At 44.7% G+C, this 24,070-nt stretch overlaps 1 protein-coding gene across 1 annotated transcript in view; it reads right to left on the bottom strand.

The window, feature by feature from the left end:
- Positions 1 to 3,192: 3,192 nt before the first annotated feature.
- LOC139392223 (syndetin-like) overlaps positions 3,193 to 24,070 on the bottom strand; it is a 217,884-nt gene continuing 197,006 nt past the window's right edge. Inside the window, exons 24-28 of the mRNA XM_071140055.1 lie at positions 19,787 to 19,883; positions 18,388 to 18,546; positions 9,530 to 9,651; positions 5,309 to 5,498; positions 3,193 to 4,927 (exon numbers count right to left, since the gene is read on the bottom strand). Coding sequence (XP_070996156.1) covers positions 4,808 to 4,927; positions 5,309 to 5,498; positions 9,530 to 9,651; positions 18,388 to 18,546; positions 19,787 to 19,883 — 688 coding nt within the window. The 3' untranslated portion in view covers positions 3,193 to 4,807. The remainder of the gene's footprint in view (positions 4,928 to 5,308; positions 5,499 to 9,529; positions 9,652 to 18,387; positions 18,547 to 19,786; positions 19,884 to 24,070) is intronic.

Consider the following 24,070-nt stretch of genomic DNA (forward strand, 5'->3'; position numbering starts at 1 on the left):
AGCCAGTACACATCAGTAGAGAAACCCTCATCAAAGCCCCAGCCTCCTGGGTGTTTTCACCCTCATTAAAGCCCCAGCATCCTGGGTGTTTTCACCCTCATCAAAGCCCCAGCCTCCTGGGTGTTTTCACCCTCATCAAAGCCCCAGCCTCCTGCGCGTTTTCACCCTCATCACAGCCCCAGCCTCCTGGGTGTTTTCACCCTCATCACAGCCCCAGCCTCCTGGGTGTTTTCATCCTCATCAAAGTCCCAGCCTCCTGTGTGTTTTCATCCTCATCAGAGCCCCAGCCTCCTGGGTGTTTTCATCCTCAACAGAGCCCCAGCCTCCTGGGTGTTTTCACCCTCATCAGAGCCCCAGCCTCCTGGGTGTTTTCACACTGAACAGAGCTGTACCATAGAGAGTGCACTACTTTTGACCTTACGGGCCATGGTCAAAAGTAGTGCACTATCAAGGGAATAGGGTGCCATTTGGGACAGAGATCATGACAGTTATCTAATGGACCAGAATGACCATGTTGATGGAGCTGAAACAATATTTCAGTCTCTGACAATGTTTGTGGATTCATGCTGCGTCTGGCTACTTATGTTTGAATTGGAGTTGTTCCACGTCATGCTTGGGTGTGCAGGCACATCTGTTTCTATCGGTGTTTGTACAGGTTGTTTACAAGGTGTAAGTGATCGTGTGCACACAACACAATAGAATGTGTATTTTTTTGAGGCCACTGTAGCTGTGGTGAGCAGGGCTGGCTCTAGCCTTTTGGGTGCCCTAAGAGTGATTTGGTTGGGGGCCCTAATCAAGATTTGGTGTGAGACATTTTTGCAGTTTTAAACTTAATTTCTTAAAATTCTACACTTATGCCATGTTAATATGTGAGTGAGAGGGACTAACAAAATCAATGTGGGCCCCCTGGCTAGATTAACATGCCAATCTAAAAATTGTTAGCTGACATGGCTAATTGAGTGACTGTCAGTGACTGACATAACAAGAAAAACAGCTGATGCAGTTTCAAACTTGCAACTTGTGTGTTCTACTATTCTACCTCTCAAAAGTAAGCTGAGACCCCGACTGAGTTTGAGCCGGCCCTGGTGGTGAGTCACCAGTCTTTGACACCAAATCAGGGTTTAATGCCGTTGATCAGTGCTGCAGAAACATGGAGAACTTAATGTGCTCTGTCACATACTCTGAGGTACACAAACACACAAAGGTGCAAGCATGTTCACACACACGCATGACCTCATGCAAACATGGAGGTACACACAGCGATGTGCACGAGCACCCCCCCCAAGTCAATAAAAGGTCATGGGTCCCAACCCACTTATGACTCATCTCATACAGATAGTCCTGTACATCTCATACAGATAGTCCTGTACATCTCAAACAGGGAGGTTAAGGGCCTAGGACAGCAGGAGGAAAGGCTCATTAATGAAGCTACAATGTCCCCTGGTGCCACCCAGTAAAGTATTGTAGACACTGTAAAAGAGATACATGCATAAATGAAGGCTAATATTGAACTAGACCCCATATTTGACCTCATAAGGAGGGTTAAAGAGACCACATATACACAGAAAGTGTCATTGAAAGTGTTTTATATAAGAGATCTTTACAAAATGTAATCTTCATGGCCAACTTTCTCTCTACCCTACTCTTTCACATTTTCTCAAGGATTTTCCCCCACCTCTGTAATTTCCTAGCATTGTGATAGGACCCCAGGGCCAGTGTTAGTCCAGCTCTAACACCCATACTGAAGTCCTGGACCAGACCAGGGGCAGTGTTAGTCCAGCTCTAACACCCATACTGAAGTCCTGGACCAGACCAGGGCCAGTGTTAGTCTAGCTCTAACACCCATACTGAAGTCCTGGACCAGACCAGGGCCAGTGTTAGTCTAGCTCTAACACCCATACTGAAGTCCTGGACCAGACCAGGGCCAGTGTTAGTCTAGCTCTAACACCCATACTGAAGTCCTGGACCAGACCAGGGGCAGTGTTAGTCCAGCTCTAACACCCATACTGAAGTCCTGGACCAGACCAGGGGCAGTGTTAGTCCAGCTCTAACACCCATACTGAAGTCCTGGACCAGACCAGGGCCAGTGTTAGTCTAGCTCTAACACCCATACTGAAGTCCTGGACCAGACCAGGGCCAGTGTTAGTCCGGCTCTAACACCCACACTGTGAAGGACAAGACCAGGGCCAGTGTTAGTCCATCATTAACACCCACACTGAAGGCCTGGGCCAGACCAGAGGGTCTCTGTGTGTGAAGTGGAGCCAGGTTAGTCAGATGACCAGCCAGCCAGCTACACCACATAGCCAGGCGTTTGAAGCTCAGCTCATGGCTGGATGGCCAGAATTCTCTGATATAGTGCATAATTCATGGCTTCTTCAATGATGGCAAGTCATCCAGGTCTTGAGGCAGCAAAGCCTCCACAAACTGTCACACTACTACCACCATGCTTGACTGTTTGTATGAGGTTCTTACTGTGGAATGCAGTTGTAAACATTTTGACTTGTCTGTCCATAGAAGCGTATTCCAGGAGTCTCTGCAATCATCCAGGTCCTTCCAGTTGCTTTTGAGTCAACTTTTTGGACAACATGGGTCCCGTTATGTCTGGCAAAAACCAAACACTGGATTCCACAGCAAGAACCTCATACAAACAGTTAACAATGGTGATGATAGTGTGACGTTTTGGGGGTGCTTTGCTGCATCAGGACATTCTACAGGAGAATGTCAGGCCATCCATCCGCGAGCTGCAGAACAGCTGTGTCATGCAGCAAGACAATGATCTAAAACACACAAGGAAGTCTACAGCAGAATGGCTGAAAAGCAACAAATGTAAAGTTCTGGATGCAGTGCCTTAGACCGCTGTGCCACTCAGGAGCCCAATGGTCATTGCAGCTAAAGGTGGCACAACCAGCTATTGCATGTAAGGGGGCAATTACTTTTTCACACAGGGGCATTGGGTGTTGCATAACGTGGTTTATTAAATAAATAAAATAAGTATATATTTTATGGTTTATTTGTTCACTCAGATTTCCTTTATCTAATATTAGGTTTAAGATCTGATAACATTCAGGGTCAAACATATGCAAAAACAGATCACATCAGAAAGGGAGCAAATACTTATTTTCACAGCACTGTATCCATCCATCCATCCGTCTGCAGAACAAGGAGAAGTCAGACAAAGTGAGCAAGGCTGGGTTTAAATGTTAGTGTATTTATTGTGTTACTGTATAATCATCTTACTTTAGTCTACAGCGCCAACAATTAACAATTTATTTTCACAATAGTGCACTGGAGTTTTATAATATGTAGTCTAATTGTGTCTTTTTAAACATTCTTTTACAGTTGACAACAAGATACAGGGTACCGCCAGCAAACGGATGATAGAACACTTCCAGTACTTATCATATAGAAATCATCCTGAATCCAAATTGACAATAAATAAAAACGACATTTTACACATTAACATTTACAGCATTATTTTGGGATAGTTATGCATGAAAACATAATGAAATCAGTTGCGATATCAAAAACGTATATTTTTACAGATACAGTGACATTGATGGACGCTGTTTGTTTGGACAATAAAAACCCTTTTACATATATGACTTGGAAAGAAACGAGTGAAGGACATGCAAGATATCATCTAAACCCACATTAGACCTAGTGCATCATCTATAACTAACCATTCAATATGTTCAGAATCAACATTAGATCAGGATAAATCATTTATGGACGTAACAAAGCACAGGTAGTTATAGTCCTGGACAAACAAGCTCCGAGGTTCCCTTAGGTACAGCTCTAGGATCAGCTTCCCCTCCCCCCAATCCTAACCTTTACCATTAGTGGTGGAAATGCAAAACTGACCCTAGATCAGCGTCTGTGGCGCGTTCACCCTACACTACTGGAACAACAGAACAAACATAGTGCCGTCATCCTCATTAATGGATACTTGAAGGGCACTAGAGACTGGATGTCTCCATAGGCGTACCCCTAAAGGAAACTATTTCATCAAACATCCCATGCTTTTTCACAAACCGTGTTTCTGCATACATGTGATACCAGGAAAAATGAACTTTTCCTGGATTTCAATGGAACGTTTTCTCAACTCAGCGCTGTTTCAGTCGCTTAATAGTCATACAAGTCAAAAAGAAAATATTAAATTATTCAGTTTTTCTCCAGGGCCGGCGTTGCTCCTGAGCGGTTTACAGACGGGTAGAAAGAACTACATTATGCTAAAGACATACAGTAGAAGAAAAAGATAACTGTCTGCCAGTCGATTCAGACGTCATGGAGTATCATTCAGCATTTCAAGTCATTTATCGTAAAAACAAGATTCCTTCCTCATACACATGTATACTGTATTCACGATAAACAGGAAAACGGAGCATCTCCGTGGAAACCTAGAAAACGCAGCGGAACTGTAAGCATATAGGACATCAAAATGAGGGACATACACAGGAGTAGCATATATGTTCTGACTAAGTGTCAAATAACTGTAACATTCCTGTATGAGTGTGTTTGTTAGCAGAAGGTCTTGTTTCATTGCTTCTTTTCTGTTCCGGGTGGGTTTTTGAGCATTCTAGGGTTGCAAAATTCTAGTAACGTTTTAAAAATTCCCAGGTTTTCCAGAAATCCATTAGGAAGATTCCTAAAATCAGGACTAATAAAGATATGTCGGCAATCGTCCAAAGAGGATTTCTGAAAACCCTGGGTATTTTGGGAAAGTTACTGGGATTGCACAACCCTAGGGCATTCTAAAACCGCCACAGGTTTAGGAGCCACCTTAAATACAATAACCACGTCTGTCTGTCTATCTCTTTGGTCTGTCGATGTCGTCGATAGCCGCCAGGAGTTTCTGCCGGGCCTTCTTGTTGATGTGAGAGCCCAGACACACGTTCACCAGGTTGGCCAGCTGCTTCATGGAGTACTCCTGGTGGGACAGACAGACGGACACACATTATGGCCAGACAGCATTTATTCTCAGACGGCATTTAGTCCCAGACAGCATTTAGTCCCAGACAGCATTTAGTCCCAGACAGCATTTAGTCCCAGACAGCATTTAGTTTTACCTCACAGCTTGCTTCTCATGACTGAGGAGAAAGTGTCTGCCTATTGTAACAACTGGCTAATTTAACTGTGGTTAACTATTAAGTTTTCACTGCACACGTTTTGGATACCAGCGATGCCATAGGCAAGCACATCATAACATTTGTGCTACACATTGGTGGTAAACAGGTTGAGCTACCCCAGTAGAAATCTCATTAGCACATGAACAGACTGAGTGAATAATTATCATTATACTGTTCCTCACCCTGTGGTTCTTGATGAACTGCTCCATGTCATTCTCAGTCAGGTAGTAGGCTTTGATGTAGGTCTCCACAAAGTCCTTGTCAGGGATGGGCCTCATGTCCGTCAGCTTCTCAAGCTTCATCAGGAACTGCTGGAAGTCCAGCTGCATCAGGGCCCGCCCTTCGTTACTGCACTTCTTCACGTTACCATAGCTAGAGGACAGAACAGGAGAGAAGTTGACTTTGATGACTCCTGTATTATTTCTGTCGGATAGTAGTTCAGAATTCGTAAAGTTTTTGTTGACAGTTCAGAATCCAGAGCAACGATCTAAAAACATGGGATTTGTATTCTTAGTGCCCAAGGCACATGAACAAAGAACTAAAATGTCAAACAGAAAATCTGATATTGACAGATAAGCCAAAATGGTTCAATCTTAATTCTGCTCAGACAGTTTTCTTCAAAGCATATTTTGTCACAGACAGTTCAAGGGTTCTCAGTTTTAGTCCAAAAAAAGGTCAACAAGTAACATTTTTATATTCATATACCTTACAAACGTTATCTTCGCAGTGTGTGGGGGTCTGGATTTGAGAGTGGAACTGTGTGTAGCAGAACCAAGTCCACCTGGCAGTGGCTGCTGACATCCATGTTTGCTCTGGTCTTGACAGAGGCGTACATGCTTTCTGGGAAAGAGACATACTACCAGAGAGACCTCTTCTCATGTCTCCCTCTCTCCCTACCTTCCTCCCTCCCTCTCTTTCTCACCGTCTTTCTTTCCCTCTCTCCATCCTTCTCCCCCTTCCTATCTCTGTTCTTCTAACTCTCTATGGCTCCTCCCTCTCTCTTCACATTTCTCTCTCGCTCTCCTTACATCTATACCTCTCTCTCTCTCTCTCTTTCTCTCTCGCCATGTCTATGATGATGTGTGAAGGAACTCCACAGGTCTTATACTGATACACAGGCCATGTCTATGATGATGTGTGAAGGAACTCCACAGGTCTAATACTGATACACAGGCCATGTCTATGATGATGTGTGAAGGAACTCCACAGGTCTAATACTGATACACAGGCCATGTCTATGATGATGTGTGAAGGAACTCCACAGGTCTTATACTGATACACAGGCCATGTCTATGATGATGTGTGAAGGAACTCCACAGGTCTAATACTGATACACAGGCCATGTCTATGATGATGTGTCAAGGAACTCCACAGGTCTAATACTGATACACAGGCCATGTCTATGATGATGTGTCAAGCAGAGAATGAAGAGAGCCCTGTACAGTTAATTACATGTTAGTTGTACACCATTGGGCATCTTTTCCCAAAAGGCTGGCTTTCCTGTACTGTGATTCCTTTTCAAAACCTAACTAACACTAGCCCTGGACATAAAACGTAAAACCCTAACTAACCTTAGCCTTAAAACATTAAACCCTAACTAACCCTAGCCTTACAACATTAAACCCTAACTAACCCTAGCCTTACAACATTAAACCCTAACTAACCCTAGCCCTGGATTTAGAACTTAAAACCCTAACTAACCCTATCCTTAGAACATTAAACCCTAACTAACCCTAGCCCTGGATTTAGAACTTAAAACCCTAACTAACCCTAGCCCTGGATTTAGAACTTAAAACCATAACTAACCTTAGCCCTGGGTTTAGTTAAAACCATAACTAACCCTAGTCCTGGATTTAAAACGTAAAACCATAACTAACCCTAGCCCTGGGTTTAGAACTTAAAACCATAACTAACCCTAGCCCTGGGTTTAGAACTTAAAACCATAACTAACCCTAGCCCTATATTTAGTTAAAACCCTAACTAACCCTAGCCCTGGCCTTCTCAACTAAACTTCCAAGCGTAGGCTGTGTTTACACATGCAGCCCAATTCTAATCTTTTTTTTTCACTAATTGGTCTTTAGTCTAATCAGATGTGCACTGAAAAAGTTCTGATGTGAAAAGATCTGATGTGATTGGTAAAAAAAACAACTACTGTCAAAAAGATCAGAATTGGGCTGCCTTACAGTCCAGCTCAGCACAATCAACCTGGATGCAAAAAACACACTACCCAGTTCCCTACCAGTCCTCCACTATGTAACACTCTCATAGGAGGTTGTGCTTGTCCCTAGCCTTTTTCCCACTTCATCACAAGATGGTCAGAGACGTTATGACATCTTTTGTATTTCCCCACATCGCCCCCATTAATGCCATGTCTCTCTGGCCTAAAGAGGATGTCTCACCTGGCCGTATAAAACCCGGCCTACCAGTACATCTACTTCACACATGCTTGCACACACGCATGGTCATGCATACACACCATGAATAATGCATTGGACAGAGAAAGAGGGTACAAGTGCTGATTTCAGGAAAAAATGCATTAGTCCCTTTCAGGCCCCAAAACTTTGACTGACTTGCAAGGGAGATGGTTGTTATGGGAGCCATTTAGAATGTGTCAAGAGTTTAGAGGGGACTCAGGCCAGCCTTGTGTCAGACATGTTCCCTGTGGGGTCTCTATAACAGAACATATAACAGTCCTGGGATGGAGTGTTGGGGAGAAGGAGGCACAAAGAGTTAGCTTGTTGCTACCATATGAAAGGGATGACAGGACTGAAGAGGAGTTGTCTCAGGAGAATGAGAAAAAGCTGGAGAAAAGCAAGGAAAGCTCAAGTCTCCCGTGCTTATCCAGTAGGCAATCTGCGTGTTTCTTTGCGGCACTCAAACATTTAGTTTTGTGTTTATTTATGACAAGCAGATGTTCCAACAAGAGGATGTTCAACGCCCGAGAAGAAAAAGAGGGGAAGTAAAGAAGAGAAAAGCAGCTCGTGGTCGTGCCTTACTGCAGGAGAGGACAGGGGCTCCAAGCCTGCCTTATTTAATAACTCACCTGAGGTATTTGGCATATGACACGCGAACAGGGCTCATATTTACGAGTGTACCCCAGGAGGAGAGAACAGGGCCATCAACCAAAAACGCAAAATATGTCAAAATAAGAGATGAACGAGGCAGCAAAAATTTCCACACCTCTCCAATCCACCCGCAGTAAATCCACAAGTGCATATTAGCATGTCCCTGAGTGATGAACTATCACTATAAACCATCATTGAATGAGCAGTAGGTTTGTGTTCACACATTTTATTTTTCCTGCCGTGTTATCATAAGATATTTGCTGGCATTACAACTAGTCAGCAGCTTTTTGCTGCTCATAAAAAATTACAATAAAATAAAACATTCTAATAAAATTCTTACTTTTAAAATACACTATCATGTAAACTATATATGGATACAGAGAGCCATATTGACAACTTTACGGGAATAATATGAATGATAAGGCACCACTCAGCCCCTCAATGAACGATAAGGCACCCACCCAGCCCCTCAATGAACGAAAAGGCACCCGCTCAGCCCCTCAATGAACGAAAAGGCACCCGCTCAGCCCCTCATTGAACGAAAAGGCACCACTCAGCCCCTCAATGAACGAAAAGGCACCACTCAGCCCCTCAATGAACGATAAGGCACCACTCAGCCCCTCAATGAACGATAAGGCACCACCCAGCCCCTCAATGAACGATAAGGCACCACTCAGCCCCTCAATGAACGATAAGGCACCCACTCAGCCCCTCAATGAACGAAAAGGCACCCACTCAGCCCCTCAATGAACAGAAAAGGCACCACTCAGCCCCTCAATGAACGAAAAGGCACCACTCAGCCCCTCAATGAACGAAAAGGCACCACTCAGCCCCTTAATGAACGATAAGGCAACCACTCAGCCCCTCAATGAACGAAAAGGCACCCACTCAGTCCCTCAATGAACGAAAAGGCACCCACTCAGCCCCTCAATGAACGAAAAGGCACCACTCAGCCCCTCAATGAACGAAAAGGCACCCACTCAGTCCCTCAATGAACGAAAAGGCACCCACTCAGTCCCTCAATGAACGAAAAGGCACCCACTCAGCCCCTCAATGAACGAAAAGGCACCACTCAGCCCCTCAATGAATGATAAGGCACCACTCAGCCCCTCAATGAATGATAAGGCACCACTCAGCCCCTCAATGAATGATGCAATATATTTGCTGAAAAACTTATAGAAACCAATAAAAGTATTTTGTAAATCAAAGTAAGCAGGTAGAAGTTGTTTCTCTATCTTCTGAAGCCTACTCACTTTTCCAATGGTATCCGTTGAAACATTCATATTTTTAACAACAAAATCAGCCCAGGTATTTTGTATATGCAAGTAAACAATTCACCCTTCCACCAGCGTCCTGTTGGCCAGACGGATGCAGTGTTCCCACAGGACATTAGACACAGGCAGAGGGACCCGGACGTGTCTGGACACATCACCCAGCCTCTTGTTAAACTCTTCAAACTCCTGAGGAACAAAAAAACATAACATTGGTTAGTTTTTTTATTCATGTTTTTAGTCCAGTGATACATAGTTTACAAATAAATTATTGGGGGTTTCAAAATCCCCAAAGGGTCATGTTAGCTCTACAAATTATTTCAGCAGAGGTACACTACATCTCATTCCAAAATCCTGGGAATTAATATCGAGTTGGTCCCTCCTTTGGTGCTATAACAGCCTCCACTCTTCTGAGAAGGTTTTCCACTAGATGTTGGAACATTGCTGTGGGGGACTCCATTCAGCCACAAGAGCATTAATTAGGTTGGGCACTGATGTTGGGCGATTAGGCCTAGCTCGCAGTCTGCGTTCTAATTCATCCCAAAGGTGTTCAATGGGGTTGAGGTCAGGACTCTGCAGGCCAATCAAGTTCTTCCACACCGGTCTCAACAAACCATTTCTGTATGGACCTCACTTTGTGCACGGGGGCATTGTCATGTTGAAACAGGAAAGGGCCTTCCCCAAACTGTTGCCACAAAGTTGGAAGCACAGAATCGTCTAGAATGTCATTGTATGCTGTAGTGATAAGATCTCGCTTCACTGGAACTAAGGGGCCTAGCCCGAACCATGAAAAAAAGCCTCAGACTATTATTCCTCCTCCACCAAACTTTACAGTTGGCACTGTGCTTTCAGGCAGGTAGCGTTCTCCGGTAATCCGCCAAACCCAGATTTGTCCGTCAGACTGCCAGATGTTGAAGAGTGATTCATCACACCAGAGAACGCGTTTCCACTGCTCCAGATTCCAAAATGTGCGAGCTTTACATCACTCCAGCCAATGCTTGGCATTGCGCCTGGTGATCTTATGCTTATGTGCGGCTGCTCGGCCATGGAAACCCATTTCATGAAGCTCCCAACGAACAGTTCTTGTGCTGACGTTGTTTCCAGAGGCAGTTTTGGAACTCGGAAGTGACTGTTGCAACCGAGGACAGACGATTCTTACGCACTTCAGCACTCTCGTTCTGTGAGCTTGTGTGGCCTACCACTTCGCAGCTGAGCCGTTGTTGCTCCTAGACGTTTCCACTTCACAATAACGGCACTTGACCAGGGCAGCTCTAGAAGGCAAACATTTGAACTGACTTGTTGGAATCCTATGACGGTGCCATGTTGAAAGTCCCAGAGCTCTTCAGTAAGTCCATTCTACTGCCAATGTTTGTCTATGGAGATTGCATGGCTGTGTGCTCGATTTTATACACCTGTCAGCAATGGGTGTGGGGTGTGGCTGAAATGTATTTTGTGTGTGGATGAGCTAAGGTCCAGTTCAACAGATTCTACTGCAGAGCTGGTGAATAACGTTGGTCGACATGCGTTCTCATTAACACAGCAGAGCAGACATTCATGTAACCTTTCAGCCCTCACATTCTCCCCCTGCCCCACAGATGTCCCAGCAACTCTTGCCATACAAGATGGCTGCCGGCCACGCTCCATTCCAACATGAGCAGCGGAGACATCAGGACTTGTTGATTCAGCTGGTCAGGCCCTTTTCTCTTTTCTTTCATTTCACCCCAAAAAGAGACAAGATGATTTTTAGACAAAGATGGATCGCTCCGATGTTCTCCCCACGCCAAAACCTACATACATCACTGTGTTCTTACACCTTGTTTGTTGTCGAGTCAAACGTACAGACTAGGAAGTCAGAAAAAGGCCAGCAATCTTTCAAAACATTTTCCTCATTCACTTCACAGTGCCAGATGCCTTCTCAATTTGGGTGACTGATTCGCTGTGCACCTGAACCAAACCCAGCAAAATGCAGAGCAAAGGAGAGAAGTTGTGCACACTAAGGTATTGCATCTGAGTGGCATAATTTCCAAGAATAAATAAAATTACATGTCATAAACCTAAAAATACGTTTTCTCCCTCATTATGTTGACAGCTTGAAAGTAATGAATGATTGTCAAATGTCTTCTCAAACAAAAATGTTGTGCCATCACATTTGAATAACCTGGTTGGTAAATGAGACAATGTCAGTGCCTGTGCAACAATTGCCAATAGAATGCAAATATAAGCCAATTTTGGACGCTAATATTCAACAGAAACTCATGAACACAACATTCTACACGATACAACATCATCTCCTATACAATACAACCCTGTATCAATAACCTGTCAATCATAACCCATACTGAACAACGTCTATCTCAGAAATATATTGGATGACCAGCAGACGTTTGAACCTGACACTTATTCTCTTGAAATAAAAATATTAACGCTTTCCTACCTAATATCTTGTTGAAATATATGTCACACACACCTTTATTTTTACTCAGGTCTACTGCGATCTTTGACATGGCGAACACATTTAAATCAAGCCAATGAGGCAGACTATTTTGTCTCACTATTTGGCTTAAACAAAATGAGATTGGCTTAGAGCGGCTTAATAATGCTTCCAAAGATCCGTCTTCCAGACAGCCGACCCACGGATCCAGAAAGGTGAGCCTGAGTGAAAACTCCCAAGAATTGGCGGCGGTGAGGTGGTTTGCTCGGAACGGTTCAGGATTTAAAGCTATGGCTGCTCAGGCAGACATGCTCATGCATATTTGAGGGATTTTCTTGGCTTCAGGCTCACAAATAAGGGCCACGATCACAATTCCACTGTAAAACACCCATCTGTTCCTCAACAATAGATCCCTTTCTCTCCATATGCTCCGGCTCCATGCTAATCCTGCCACGCAATGGGACGCGTCTCCATGCAAATTGCATGATGGGATAAGCGTAATGCATGAATACTCAATTGATACTCATTTGAGAGAAACCTTTTAAGCCTGAAGATTTATACAGTAAGGGATGAAGAGGCTCACCTTTCCTTAACAAACCTCAAACTTAGCTTCCCCAATCTGCATTAAATTCCCCAAATCTTTTTCGTTGTTTGAATTTTTCAAACACTAGCTTGCAAATAATTGATATCGAAAGACCTCTCAAAGTGACTCGGAGAAAAAGAGGAGGAAACCTAAGACAAAGAGACATGTTGAAAGAGATGGAAAGTTGTGGAGGACGTTGTGCTTCCCAGAGTCACAGGAAAAATGTGTTTAAAAAAATGACCTCCCCGCACGTCAAATACATTTCCAATAGGCAATCTGAAAAGACACATAGCATCTTGGTCCTAACCTTCTTGCAGAATAAATCGCCAAACACACTCCTAAAGTATTTTGGGTATTTTTCTTCCTGCAGTGTATTTAAAATGTTCACAGGGAGAAGGAGAGAGATAGCTGTGTGGGTCGTTTGGTGACTAGCTGACTTCCCATAAGGTACTATATGTGTACTCTACTGTGGGACCCAGGAGAACATAACTAAATATGAAATACTCTGGTACAGATATACAGCTGTCCAACCGGGCAACCTGCCCATATACTGCTTGCAACAGTTGAAGTCTGAAGTTTAGATACACTTAGGTTGGAGTCATTAAAACTTGTTTTTCAACCACTCCACAAATTTCTTGTTAACAAACTATAGTTTTGGCAAGTCGGTTAGGATATCTACTTTGTGCATGACACAAGTCATTTTTCCAACAATTGTTAACAGACAGATTATTTCACTTATAATGCACTGGGTCACAGCGGGTCAGAAGTTTACATACACTAAGTTGACTGTGCTTTTAAACAGCTTGGAAAATTCCAGAAAATGATGTCATGGCTTTAGAAGCTTCTGATAGGCTAATTGACATAATTTGAGTCAATTGGAGGTGTAACTGTAGATGTATTTCAAGGCCTACCTTTAAACTCAGTGCCTCTTTGCTTGACATCATGGGAAAATCAAAAGAAATCAGCCAAGACATCAGAAAAAAAAAATGTAGACCTCCACAAGTCTGGTTCATCATTGGGAGCAATTTCCAAACACCTGAAGATACCACGTTCATCTGTACAAACAATAGTACGCAAGTATAAACACCATGGGACCACGCAGCCGTCATACCGCTCAGGAAGGAGACGTGTTCTGCCTCCTAGAGATGAACGTACTTTGGTGCGAAAAGAGCAAATCAATCCCAAAACAACAGCAAAGGACCTTGTGAAGATGCTGGAGGAAACTATATCCACAGTGAAACGAGTCCTATATCGACATAACCTGAAAGGCCGCTCAGCATGGAAGAAGCCACTGCTCCAAAACAGCCATAAAAAGCCAGACTATGGTTTGTAACTGCACATGGGGGCAAAGATTGTACTTTTTGGAGAAATGTCCTCTGGTCTAATGAAACAAAAATAGAATTGTTTGGCCAAAACGACCAGTGTTATGTTTGGAGGAAAAAGGGGGGGCTTGCAAGCCGAAGAACACCATTCCAACTGTGAAACACGAGGGTGGCAGCATCATGTTGTGGGGGTGCTTTGCTGCACGAGGGACTGGTGCACTTCACAAAATAGATGGCATCATGAGGAAGGAAAATTATGTGGATATTTGAAGCAATATCTCAAGATATCAGTCAGGAAGTTAAAGCTTGGTCGCAAATGGGTCTTTCCAGTTAGCTGGTGTAACTGAGGAATGGGAAAATTCACCCAACTTATTGTGGGAAGCTTGTGGAAGGCTACCCTTGTATATAACAAAGTATTGAGATACACTTTTGTTATTGACCAAATACTTATTTTCCACCATAATTTGCAAATAAATTCATTAAAAATCCTACAATGTGATTTTCTGGATTTTTTTTTCATTTTGTCTGTCATAGTTGAAGTGTACCTATGATGAAAATTACAGGCCTTTCTCATCTTTTTAAGTGGGAGAACTTGCACAATTGGTGGCTGACTAAATACTTTTTTGCCCACTGATATATATATATATATATATACACACACAAAATTATATATTGGGGAACAGAGTTGGGGAACATTGTCAGAGCAGAAGGAAGCAAGTTTTCTTCCAGGACAACCTTGTACGTGGCTTGATTCATGCGTCCTTCACAAAGACAAATCTGCCCGATTCCAGCCTTGTTAAAACACCCCCCAGATCATAACCGATCCTCCACCAAATTTCACAGTGGGTGCGAGACACTTCTCTTTGCTTATTTCTCTTGCCATAATATGGACTTGGTCTTTTACCAAATAGGGCTGTCTTCTGTATACCCCCCTACCTTGTCACAACACAACGTATTGGCTCAAATGCATTATTAAGGAAAGAAATTGCACAAATTAACTTTAATTAGGCACAGCTGTTAATTGAAATGCATTCCAGGTGACTACCTCATGAAGCTTGCCGAGAGAATGCCAAGAGTGTATAAAGCTGTCATCAAGGCAAAGGGTGGCTATTTGAAGAATCTCAAATATAAAATATATTTAGATTTCTGGGGGTAACTATATGACTCAATGTGTGTTATTTCATAGTTTTGATGTCTTCACTATAGAAAATAGTAGAAATAAAGAAAATTAATGAGTAGGTGCTCTAAAACTTGTGAGAGAGTGTGTGTGTGATATATATATATATATATATATATATATATATATATATGAGTTCCTCTGTTTAGTATCTGTGTTCTTTTGCCCATATTAATCTTTTATCTTTACTGGCCAGTCTGAGATATGGCTTTTTCTTTGCAACTCTGCCTAGAAGGCCAGCATCCTGGAGTCGCCTCTTCACTATTGACGTTGAGACTGGTGATTTGTGGGCACTATTTAATGAAGCTGCCAGTTGAGGCATCTGTTTCTCAAACTAGACACTAATGTACTTGTCCTCTTGCTCAGTTGTGCACCGGGGCTTCCCACTTCTCTTTCTATTCTGGTTAGAGACAGTTTGCGCTGTTCTGTGAAAGAAACCATTACTAAATGGACAACAATAAGAAGAAGAGACTTGCTTGGGCCTAAGAAACACATGCAATAGACATTAGACCAGAAGAAATCTGTTCTTTGGTCTGATGAGTCCAAATGTTCGATTTTTGGACCCAACCGCTGTCTTTGTAAGACACAGAGTAGGTGTGATAGTGTAGGGGTGCTTTGCTAGTGACACTGTCTGTGAATTATTTAGAATTTAAGGCACACTTAACCAGCATGGCTACAACACCATTCTGCAGTGATACGCCATGCCATCTGGTTTGCCCTTAGTGGGGCTATAATGTATTTTTCAACAGCACAATGACCCAACACACCTACAGGCTGTGTAAGGGCTATTTGACCAAGAAGGAGAGTGATGGAGTGCTGCATCAGATGACTTGGCTTCCACAATCACCCGTCCTCAACCCAATTGAGATGGTTTGAGATGAGTTGGACAGCAGAGTGAAAGAAAAGCAGCCAACAAGTGCTCAGTATATGTGGGAACTCCTTCAAGACTGTTGCAAAAGCATTCCAGGCAAAGCTGGTTGAGAGAATGCCAAGAGTGTGCAAAGATGTCATCAAGACAAAGGGTGGCTACTTTGAAGAATCTAAAATATATTTTGATTTGTTTAACACTTTTTTGGTTACTTCATGATTCAATATATGTTATTTCATCATTTTGATGTCTTCACTATTATTCTACAATGCAGAAAATAGTAAAATTATAGAAAACCCTTGAATGAGTAGGTGTGTCCAAACCTACTGTATGTATGTATATATATATATATATATATATATATATATATATATATATATATATATATATAAATATATATTTAGAAATATATAAATATATAAATATATATATATATATAAATATATATATATAAATATATATATATATATATATATATATAAATATATATATATATATAAATATATATATAAATATATAAATATATATATATAAATATATATATATATATAAATATATATATATATATATATATATATAAATATACACATACACTGCTCAAAAAAATAAAGGGAACACTAAAATAACACATCCTAGATCTGAATGAATGAAATATTCTTATTAAATAGTCACACTCAAAATTAAAGTGGAAAACCACACTACAGGCTGATCCAACTTTGATGTAATGTCCTTAAAACAAGTCACAATGAGGCTCAGTAGTGTGTGTGGCCTCCACGTGCCTGTAAGACCTCCCTACAACGCCTGGGCATGCTCCTGATGAGGTGGCGGATGGTCTCCTGAGGGATCTCCTCCCAGACCTGGACTAAAGCATCCGCCAACCCCTGGACATTCTGTGGTGCAACGTGGCGTTGGTGGATGGAGCGAGACATGATGTCCCAGATGTGCTCAATTGGATTCAGGTCTGGGGAACGAGCGGGCCAGTCCATAGCATCAATGCCTTCCTCTTGCAGGAACTGCTGACACACTCCAGCCACATGAGGTCTAGCATTGTCTTGCATTAGGAGGAACCCAGGGCCAACAGCACCAGCATATGGTCTCATAGGGGTCTGAGGATCTCATCTTGGTACCTAATGGCAGTCAGGCTACCTCTGGCAAGCACATGGAGGGCTGTGCGGCCCCTCAAACAAATGCCACCCCATACCATGACTGACCCACCGCCAAACCGGTCATGCTGGAGGGTGTTGCAGGCAGCAGAACGTTCTCCACGGCGTCTCCAGACTCTGTCACGTCTGTCACATGTGCTCAGTGTGAACCTGCTTTCATCTGTGAAGAGCACAGGGCGCCAGTGGCGAATTTGCCAATCTTGGTGTTCTCTGGCAAATGCCAAACGCCCTGCACGGTGTTGGGCTGTAAGCACAACCCCCACCTGTGGACGTCGGGCCCTCATACCACCCTCATGGAGTCTGTTTCTGACCGTTTGAGCAGACACATGCACATTTGTGGCCTGCTGGAGGTCATTTTGCAGGGCTCTGGCAGTGCTCCTCCTGCTCCTCCATGCACACGGAGGTAGCGGTCCTGCTGCTGGGTTGTTGCCCTCCTGCGGCCTCCTCCACGTCTCCTGATGTACTGGGCTGTCTTCTGGTAGCGCCTCCATGCACTGGACACTACGTTGACAGACACAGCAAACCTTCTTGCCACAGCTCGCATTGATGTTCCATCCTGGATGAGCTGCACTACCTGAGCAACTTGTGTGGGTTGTAGACTCCGTCTCATGCTACCACTAGAGTGAAAGCACCGCCAGCATTCAAAAGTGACCAAAACATCAGCCAGGAAGCATAGGAACTGAGAAGTGGTCTGTGGTCACCACCTGCAGAACCACTCCTTTATTGGGGGTGTCTTGCTAATTGCCTATAATTTCCACCTGTTGTCTATTCCATTTGCACAACAGCATGTGAAATTTATTGTCAATCAGTGTTGCTTCCTAAGTGGACAGTTTGATTTCACAGAAGTGTGATTGACTTGGAATTACATTGTGTTGTTTAAGTGTTCCCTTAATTTTTTTGAGCAGTGTGTATGTATATATAGATAAATATTATTATTTCTGAAACATTTATTTATATATATATATATATATATATATATATATATATATATATATAAATAAATAAATGTTTCAGAAATAATAATATTTATCTATCTTGGTACAGGGACAGGCCTCTTTTTCAGGTCAAGCCCTAAGTCAGGTCTCCACATAGACTGATTAGACATGACTGTGTGGCACCACCACTATGTTCCAGCATTCTATATGTAGAGTTTATAGCTCCTTAGGGCTATTACAGAAAATATATACAGAGAGAAATCAGCAATGACATGATTAACGGACATAACCTTACAAAATAATCAATTACAGGAATACACAGACCCTCCACACACACACACACACACACACACACACCTCTGCAGGCTAACAATTCCCTTGATAATTTAATTCATTACACCCACACATATTCAAAACACAGTCAGAAGTCACACATGCCACATTACCTTTAACAGGACGTCAACGTACACGTTGTGCTGCGACATTATCTCCCTAATATCCCACTTAACTCCAGCCATCAGCAGCAGCATCTGTTCGTAGTCTAAAGCCTTGGCCGCCACCACCCAGTATATGGGTTTACGTAGCTCACTGGCCGTGGAGACAGTCTATAAGAGAATGACAAGGATAATGGAATAAACAAAGACAGATATTCATTTGGAGGTTCTTTAGAAAATGTGAAACCTTCACGACTTTGTAATGGTACACACATTGAAAAAACAAGCTAACACCGAAGCGTTTGTGCTCAACAGCCATTTACACCCTCACTGATAAGGCCATGTGTGATGAACAGCCATTTACACCCTCACTGATAAGGCCATGTGTGGTCAACAGCCATTTACACCCTCACTGATAAGGCCATGTGTGATGAACAGCCATTTACATCCTCACTGATAAGGCCATGTGTGATGAACAGCCATTTACATCCTCACTGATAAGGCCATGTGTGATGAACAGCCATTTACATCCTCACTGATAAGGCCATGTGTGATGAACAGCCATTTACATCCTCACTGATAAGGCCATGTGTGATGAACAGCCATTTACACCCTCACTGATAAGGCCATGTGTGATGAACAGCCATTTACATCCTCACTGATAAGGCCATGTGTGGTCAACAGCCATTTACACCCTCACTGATAAGGCCATGTGTGGTCAACAGCCATTTACACCCTCACTGATAAGGCCATGTGTGGTCAACAGCCATTTACACCCTCACTGATAAGGCCATGTGTGGTCAACAGCCATTTACACCCTCACTGATAAGGCCATGTGTGGTCAACAGCCATTTACACCCTCACTGATAAGGCCATGTGTGGTCAACAGCCATTTACACCCTCACTGATAAGGCCATGTGTGGTCAACAGCCGTTTACACCCTCACTGATAAGGCCATGTGTGGTCAACAGCCATTTACACCCTCACTGATAAGGCCATGTGTGGTCAACAGCCATTTACACCCTCACTGATAAGGCCATGTGTGGTCAACAGCCGTTTACACCCTCACTGATAAGGCCATGTGTGGTCAACAGCCATTTACACCCTCACTGATAAGGCCATGTGTGGTCAACAGCCGTTTACACCCTCACTGATGAAGCCATGTGTACAGTCATGGCCAAAAGTTTTGAGAATGACACAATAATTAATTTTCACAAAGTCTGCTACCTCAGTTTGTATGATGACAATTTGCATATACTCCAGAATGTTATGAAGAGTGATCAGATGAATTGCAATTAATTTCAAAGTCCCTCTTTGCCATGCAAATGATGGTCTGTGCAACGCCCCACTGAACTTTACAGGGAATAAGGTGCTATTTCAGATACATCCATGAAGTTGTGGACTGACTGACCTGTGAGTAGAACTGCTGGAGGAACGGCTTCTTGGCTGCAGGCATCATGGTGTCTAGGTGAGACTGAAGGAACTCAAACTGCTCGGCCAGAAACACCCTGGAGAGAAACCAGTACAGGCTTTTAGCTAGGTGGATCAGAGATGGAGGCAGGGTTAAAGGAGTATGGAAAGGGATAGGAGGGGACAGGGAAGCAGGGGCTTTGGCTGGATGGATTGGGATATTACAGACAGAAAGGTTTGCCGTTATCCACCTCTCTCCCCTGAGCTTTAGAAACTTCTCTTGATTCCTCTGTGCTTGTTACCGAGGTCATTTCAGTCTTAACTTCAGATGGAGGTGGAATGGGGTGGGACGTAGCTAGAGAGGTAGTTTTGGCCAGGTCATACTGCACCTTCTTTGTTGGTAGAAATGAACACCATATCAGGCCTGCAAGCCTAAAACTCAGGAGTTTTTACATTCACTGGGTTTTCATCAACACTGCTATATAATAGCAAACACTGAGCAGAACAGTTTGGGGGAGGAAAACTAAAATCAATAGAAACAAAAACAAAAGCTTATCCAGTCTAAAACCTGTGGCACATTTTTCTAAATGTGTCAGCGTGATCGATGCCATTATTTTCAGTTTGTTTACATTTTGCTTACATAAACACAATTCAAGAAAATAAGTTCAGCTAACTGGGTTGGAGTTCAGGCGAGTCAGCCAGTCAGCCAGCCAGTCAGGGAACTAGAGTAGCATAGAACCCTGGAGTGTCATACAATAACCACAGATTTATGAAGGGCAACAGAGAATGCTGAACAGGAGATTTGTTTTTAATGACTGACCACGTAGCAAGGCCATGGCAATATAAATAGTTTAGCCATTGAATAGGAGTTGCACTTGAAGCTTGTTTTTTTTGGTGATGCAACACGAACCATTCCAATGTCATTACTGAGGATAGAGACCAGAGAAAGATATTAAACGTGTATGTCTATAATGTGTCGTTTCCAAGATGCGCGTTACATAAAGACATTGAGAGGACAAATTCTTTATTAACAAGTGCTTGTTACAGTAGCAGCTAGCTGACCAATGACAAACAAAAACACATTTAAACTTTGTGAAAATCTGTGTGTCGGGGACGGATATAAACTGCAAATGTTGGGTCAAGCGGATGAGTGGGAAGCAAGTAGAACGTCACCAAAGACCAGAAAGAGTGCATTACACTCAACCATCCAACATTAACAAGCACAAGTAGTGTCCAAGACGCCACGAGACACACACACAGCTAGCACCTGCCACTGTTTAATACACCAACAGCCCCACAAACGAGCCTTGGCAAATACATTTGTTTTTCTGGACTCTGAAAATGTTCATTATGCACCAGCCGCCACCGTGAACACAAAGCTTATGTTTACCGTGGGGAGAGATATGCCGCTAAGCCGCGGGGGCCAAACGAGCTAAGCCCTGCCATTTATTGGGTTATGCTTATATAAATAGACAATGGCTAAAGGCATTTTCCCCGGCCCTCATCTCTTGCACCTATAATCTTGATCTTTGCCCAGGGCCCCGGGGCGGCCCTCATTGATTATTCCATTAAAGCAAATGCTAAATGAGGTGTTATAGGTAGCGAAGGCCTTTAGAGGCTCCAACAGCCAGTAATAGCTATATTAAAAATGGTGTATTATATGCTGAGCATGTCTCGGTGCTGCGGCAGAGGGGTTAGAAGCTTGTTTTACTCCAATGTAAACAAAGTAAAAGTAAACAAGTAAAAGTAAACAAACAATGTAAAGCCTCAAAACATGGTTAAAACTATAATTTTGATATCATGGATGGTCAGTCTTTGAATCCAATTTCTCCAGTCCCATCCGTCAGCTTTCTACCGAAATAGTGGCAGGGAGAACGCTTTTTTATTGTTTGATTTGTTGATTGGCCCTTTAATTAAGCGGTGTCCCTTTCTGCTACCTGCTCTCAAAGGTTTAAAAAGATAACGTTTCATCAAAACCTTTTCAGTCTAGTTTTCTATTGGGGCCATCTGGCAGCGGGTGTGGTGGCTGGTGCATCGGAGTCGGGGTCCCTGGCTGGCATATGGGCATTCATAAGTAGTTTCACATAAACCACTCCAAGTCGGGGATCGGCTATTGTTAGACTGTTATGTATGAATAGTGAATGCCTAAGTGTATGTGTGTGTGTGTGTGGTGTGTAGATGAGGGAGTGAAAAGGGAGTGAGAAATGAAGTGAAAGAGAGAGACCGAGACCGAGAGAGACCGAAAGAGAGAGAGACCGAGATAGAGAGAGACCGAGAGAGAGAGAGAAAGCGAGACCGAGAGAGAGCGAGAGCGAGCGAGCGAGACCGAGAGAGCGAGCGAGACCGAGAGACAGCGACCGAGACCGAGAGACAGCGACCGAGACCGAGAGACCGAGAGAAAGAGCGAGCGAGACCCAGCGAGAGAGCGAAAACGAGAGAGAGCGAGAGAGCGAGCAAGACCGAGCGAGAGAGACCCAGCGAGATAGCGAAAACGAGAGAGAGCGAGCGAGACCGAGCGAGAGAGCGAGACCGAGCGAGACCGAGCGAGAGAGCGAGACTGAGCGAGACCGAGAGAAAGCGCGAGCGAGACCCAGCGAGAGAGCGAAAACGAGAGAGAGCGAGAGAGCGAGCGAGACCGAGCGAGAGAGCGAGACCGAGCGAGAGAGCGAAAACGAGAGAGAGCGAGCGAGAGAGCGAAAACGAGAGAGAGCGAGCGAGACCGAGCGAGAGAGCGAGCGAGCCCGAGCAAGCGAGACCGACCGAGCGAGAGAGCGAGACCGAGCGAAAACGAGAGAGAGCGAGCGAGACCGAGCGAGAGAGCGAGCGAGCCCGAGCGAGAGCAAGCGAGACCGAGCGAGAGCGAGCCCGAACGAGAGAGCGAGACCGAGCGAGTGAAAACGAGAGAGAGCGAGACCGAGAGAGAGCGAGACCGACAGAGAGCGAGACCGACAGAGAGCGAGACCGACAGAGAGCGAGACCGACAGAGAGCGAGACCGACAGAGAGCGAGACCGACAGAGAGCGAGACCGAGCGAGACAGAGAGAGCGAGACCGAAAGAGAGCGAGACCGAAAGAGAGCGAGACCGAAAGAGAGCGAGCGAGAGAGCGAGACCGAGCGAGAGAGCGAAAAAGAGAGAGAGCGAGAGAGCGAGCGAGCGAAAAAAAGAGAGACAGAGAGAGACCGAGCGAGAGAGCGAGTGAGCCCGAGCGAGAGCGCGAGACCGAGTGAGACCGAGACCGAGCGAGACCGAGCAAGAGAGCGAGACCGACAGAGAGCGAGACCGACAGAGAGCGAGACCGACAGAGAGCGAGACCGACAGAGAGCGAGACCGACAGAGCGAGACCGACAGAGCGAGACCGACAGAGAGCGAGACCGACAGGGAGCGAGACCGACAGAGAGCGAGACCGACAGAGAGCGAGACCGAAAGAGCGAGCGAGACCGAGAGAGAGCGAGAAAGAGCGAGCGAGACCGAGAGAGAGCGAGACCGAGCGAGACCGAGCCCGACAGAGAGCGAGACCGAGCCCGACAGAGAGCGAGAGCGAGCGAGACCGACAGAGAGCGAGACCGAGAGAGACCGAGAGAGAGAGAGAGAGAGAGAGAGAGAGAGCGAGACCGAGAGAGCGAGCGAGACCGAAAGAGAGCGAGCGAGACTGAGCGAGAGCGCGAGACCGAGTGAGAGAGCGAGACCGAGCAAGAGAGCGAGACCGATAGAGAGCGAGACCGACAGAGAGCGAGACCGACAGAGAGCGAGACCGACAGAGAGCGAGACCGACAGAGAGCGAGACCGACAGAGAGCGAGACCGACAGAGAGCGAGACCGACAGAGAGCGAGACCGACAGACCGACCAAGAGCGAGACCGACAGAGAGCGAGACCGACAGAGAGCGAGACCGACAGAGAGCGAGACCGAGAAAGAGAGAGCGAGACCGAGAAAGAGCGAGCAAGACCGAGAAAGAGCGAGCGAGACCGAAAGAGCGAGCGAGACCGAGAGAGAGCGAGAAAGAGCGAGCGAGACAGAGAGAGAGCGAGCGCGAGACCGAGCGAGACCGAGCCCGACAGAGAGCGAGACCGAGCCCGACAGAGAGCGAGAGCGAGCGAGACCGACAGAGAGCGAGACCGACAGAGAGCGAGACCGAGCGAGACCGAGAAAGAGAGAGAGCGAGACCGAGAGAGCGAGCGAGACCGAGAGAGAGCGAGCGAGACCGAGAGAGAGCGAGCGAGACCGAGCGAGAAAGAGCGAGCGAGACCGAGAAAGAGCGAGCGAGACCGAGAAAGAGCGAGCGAGACC

Source organism: Oncorhynchus clarkii, chromosome 32 (assembly GCF_045791955.1).
Source record: "Oncorhynchus clarkii lewisi isolate Uvic-CL-2024 chromosome 32, UVic_Ocla_1.0, whole genome shotgun sequence".
Lineage (NCBI taxonomy): Eukaryota > Metazoa > Chordata > Actinopteri > Salmoniformes > Salmonidae > Oncorhynchus > Oncorhynchus clarkii.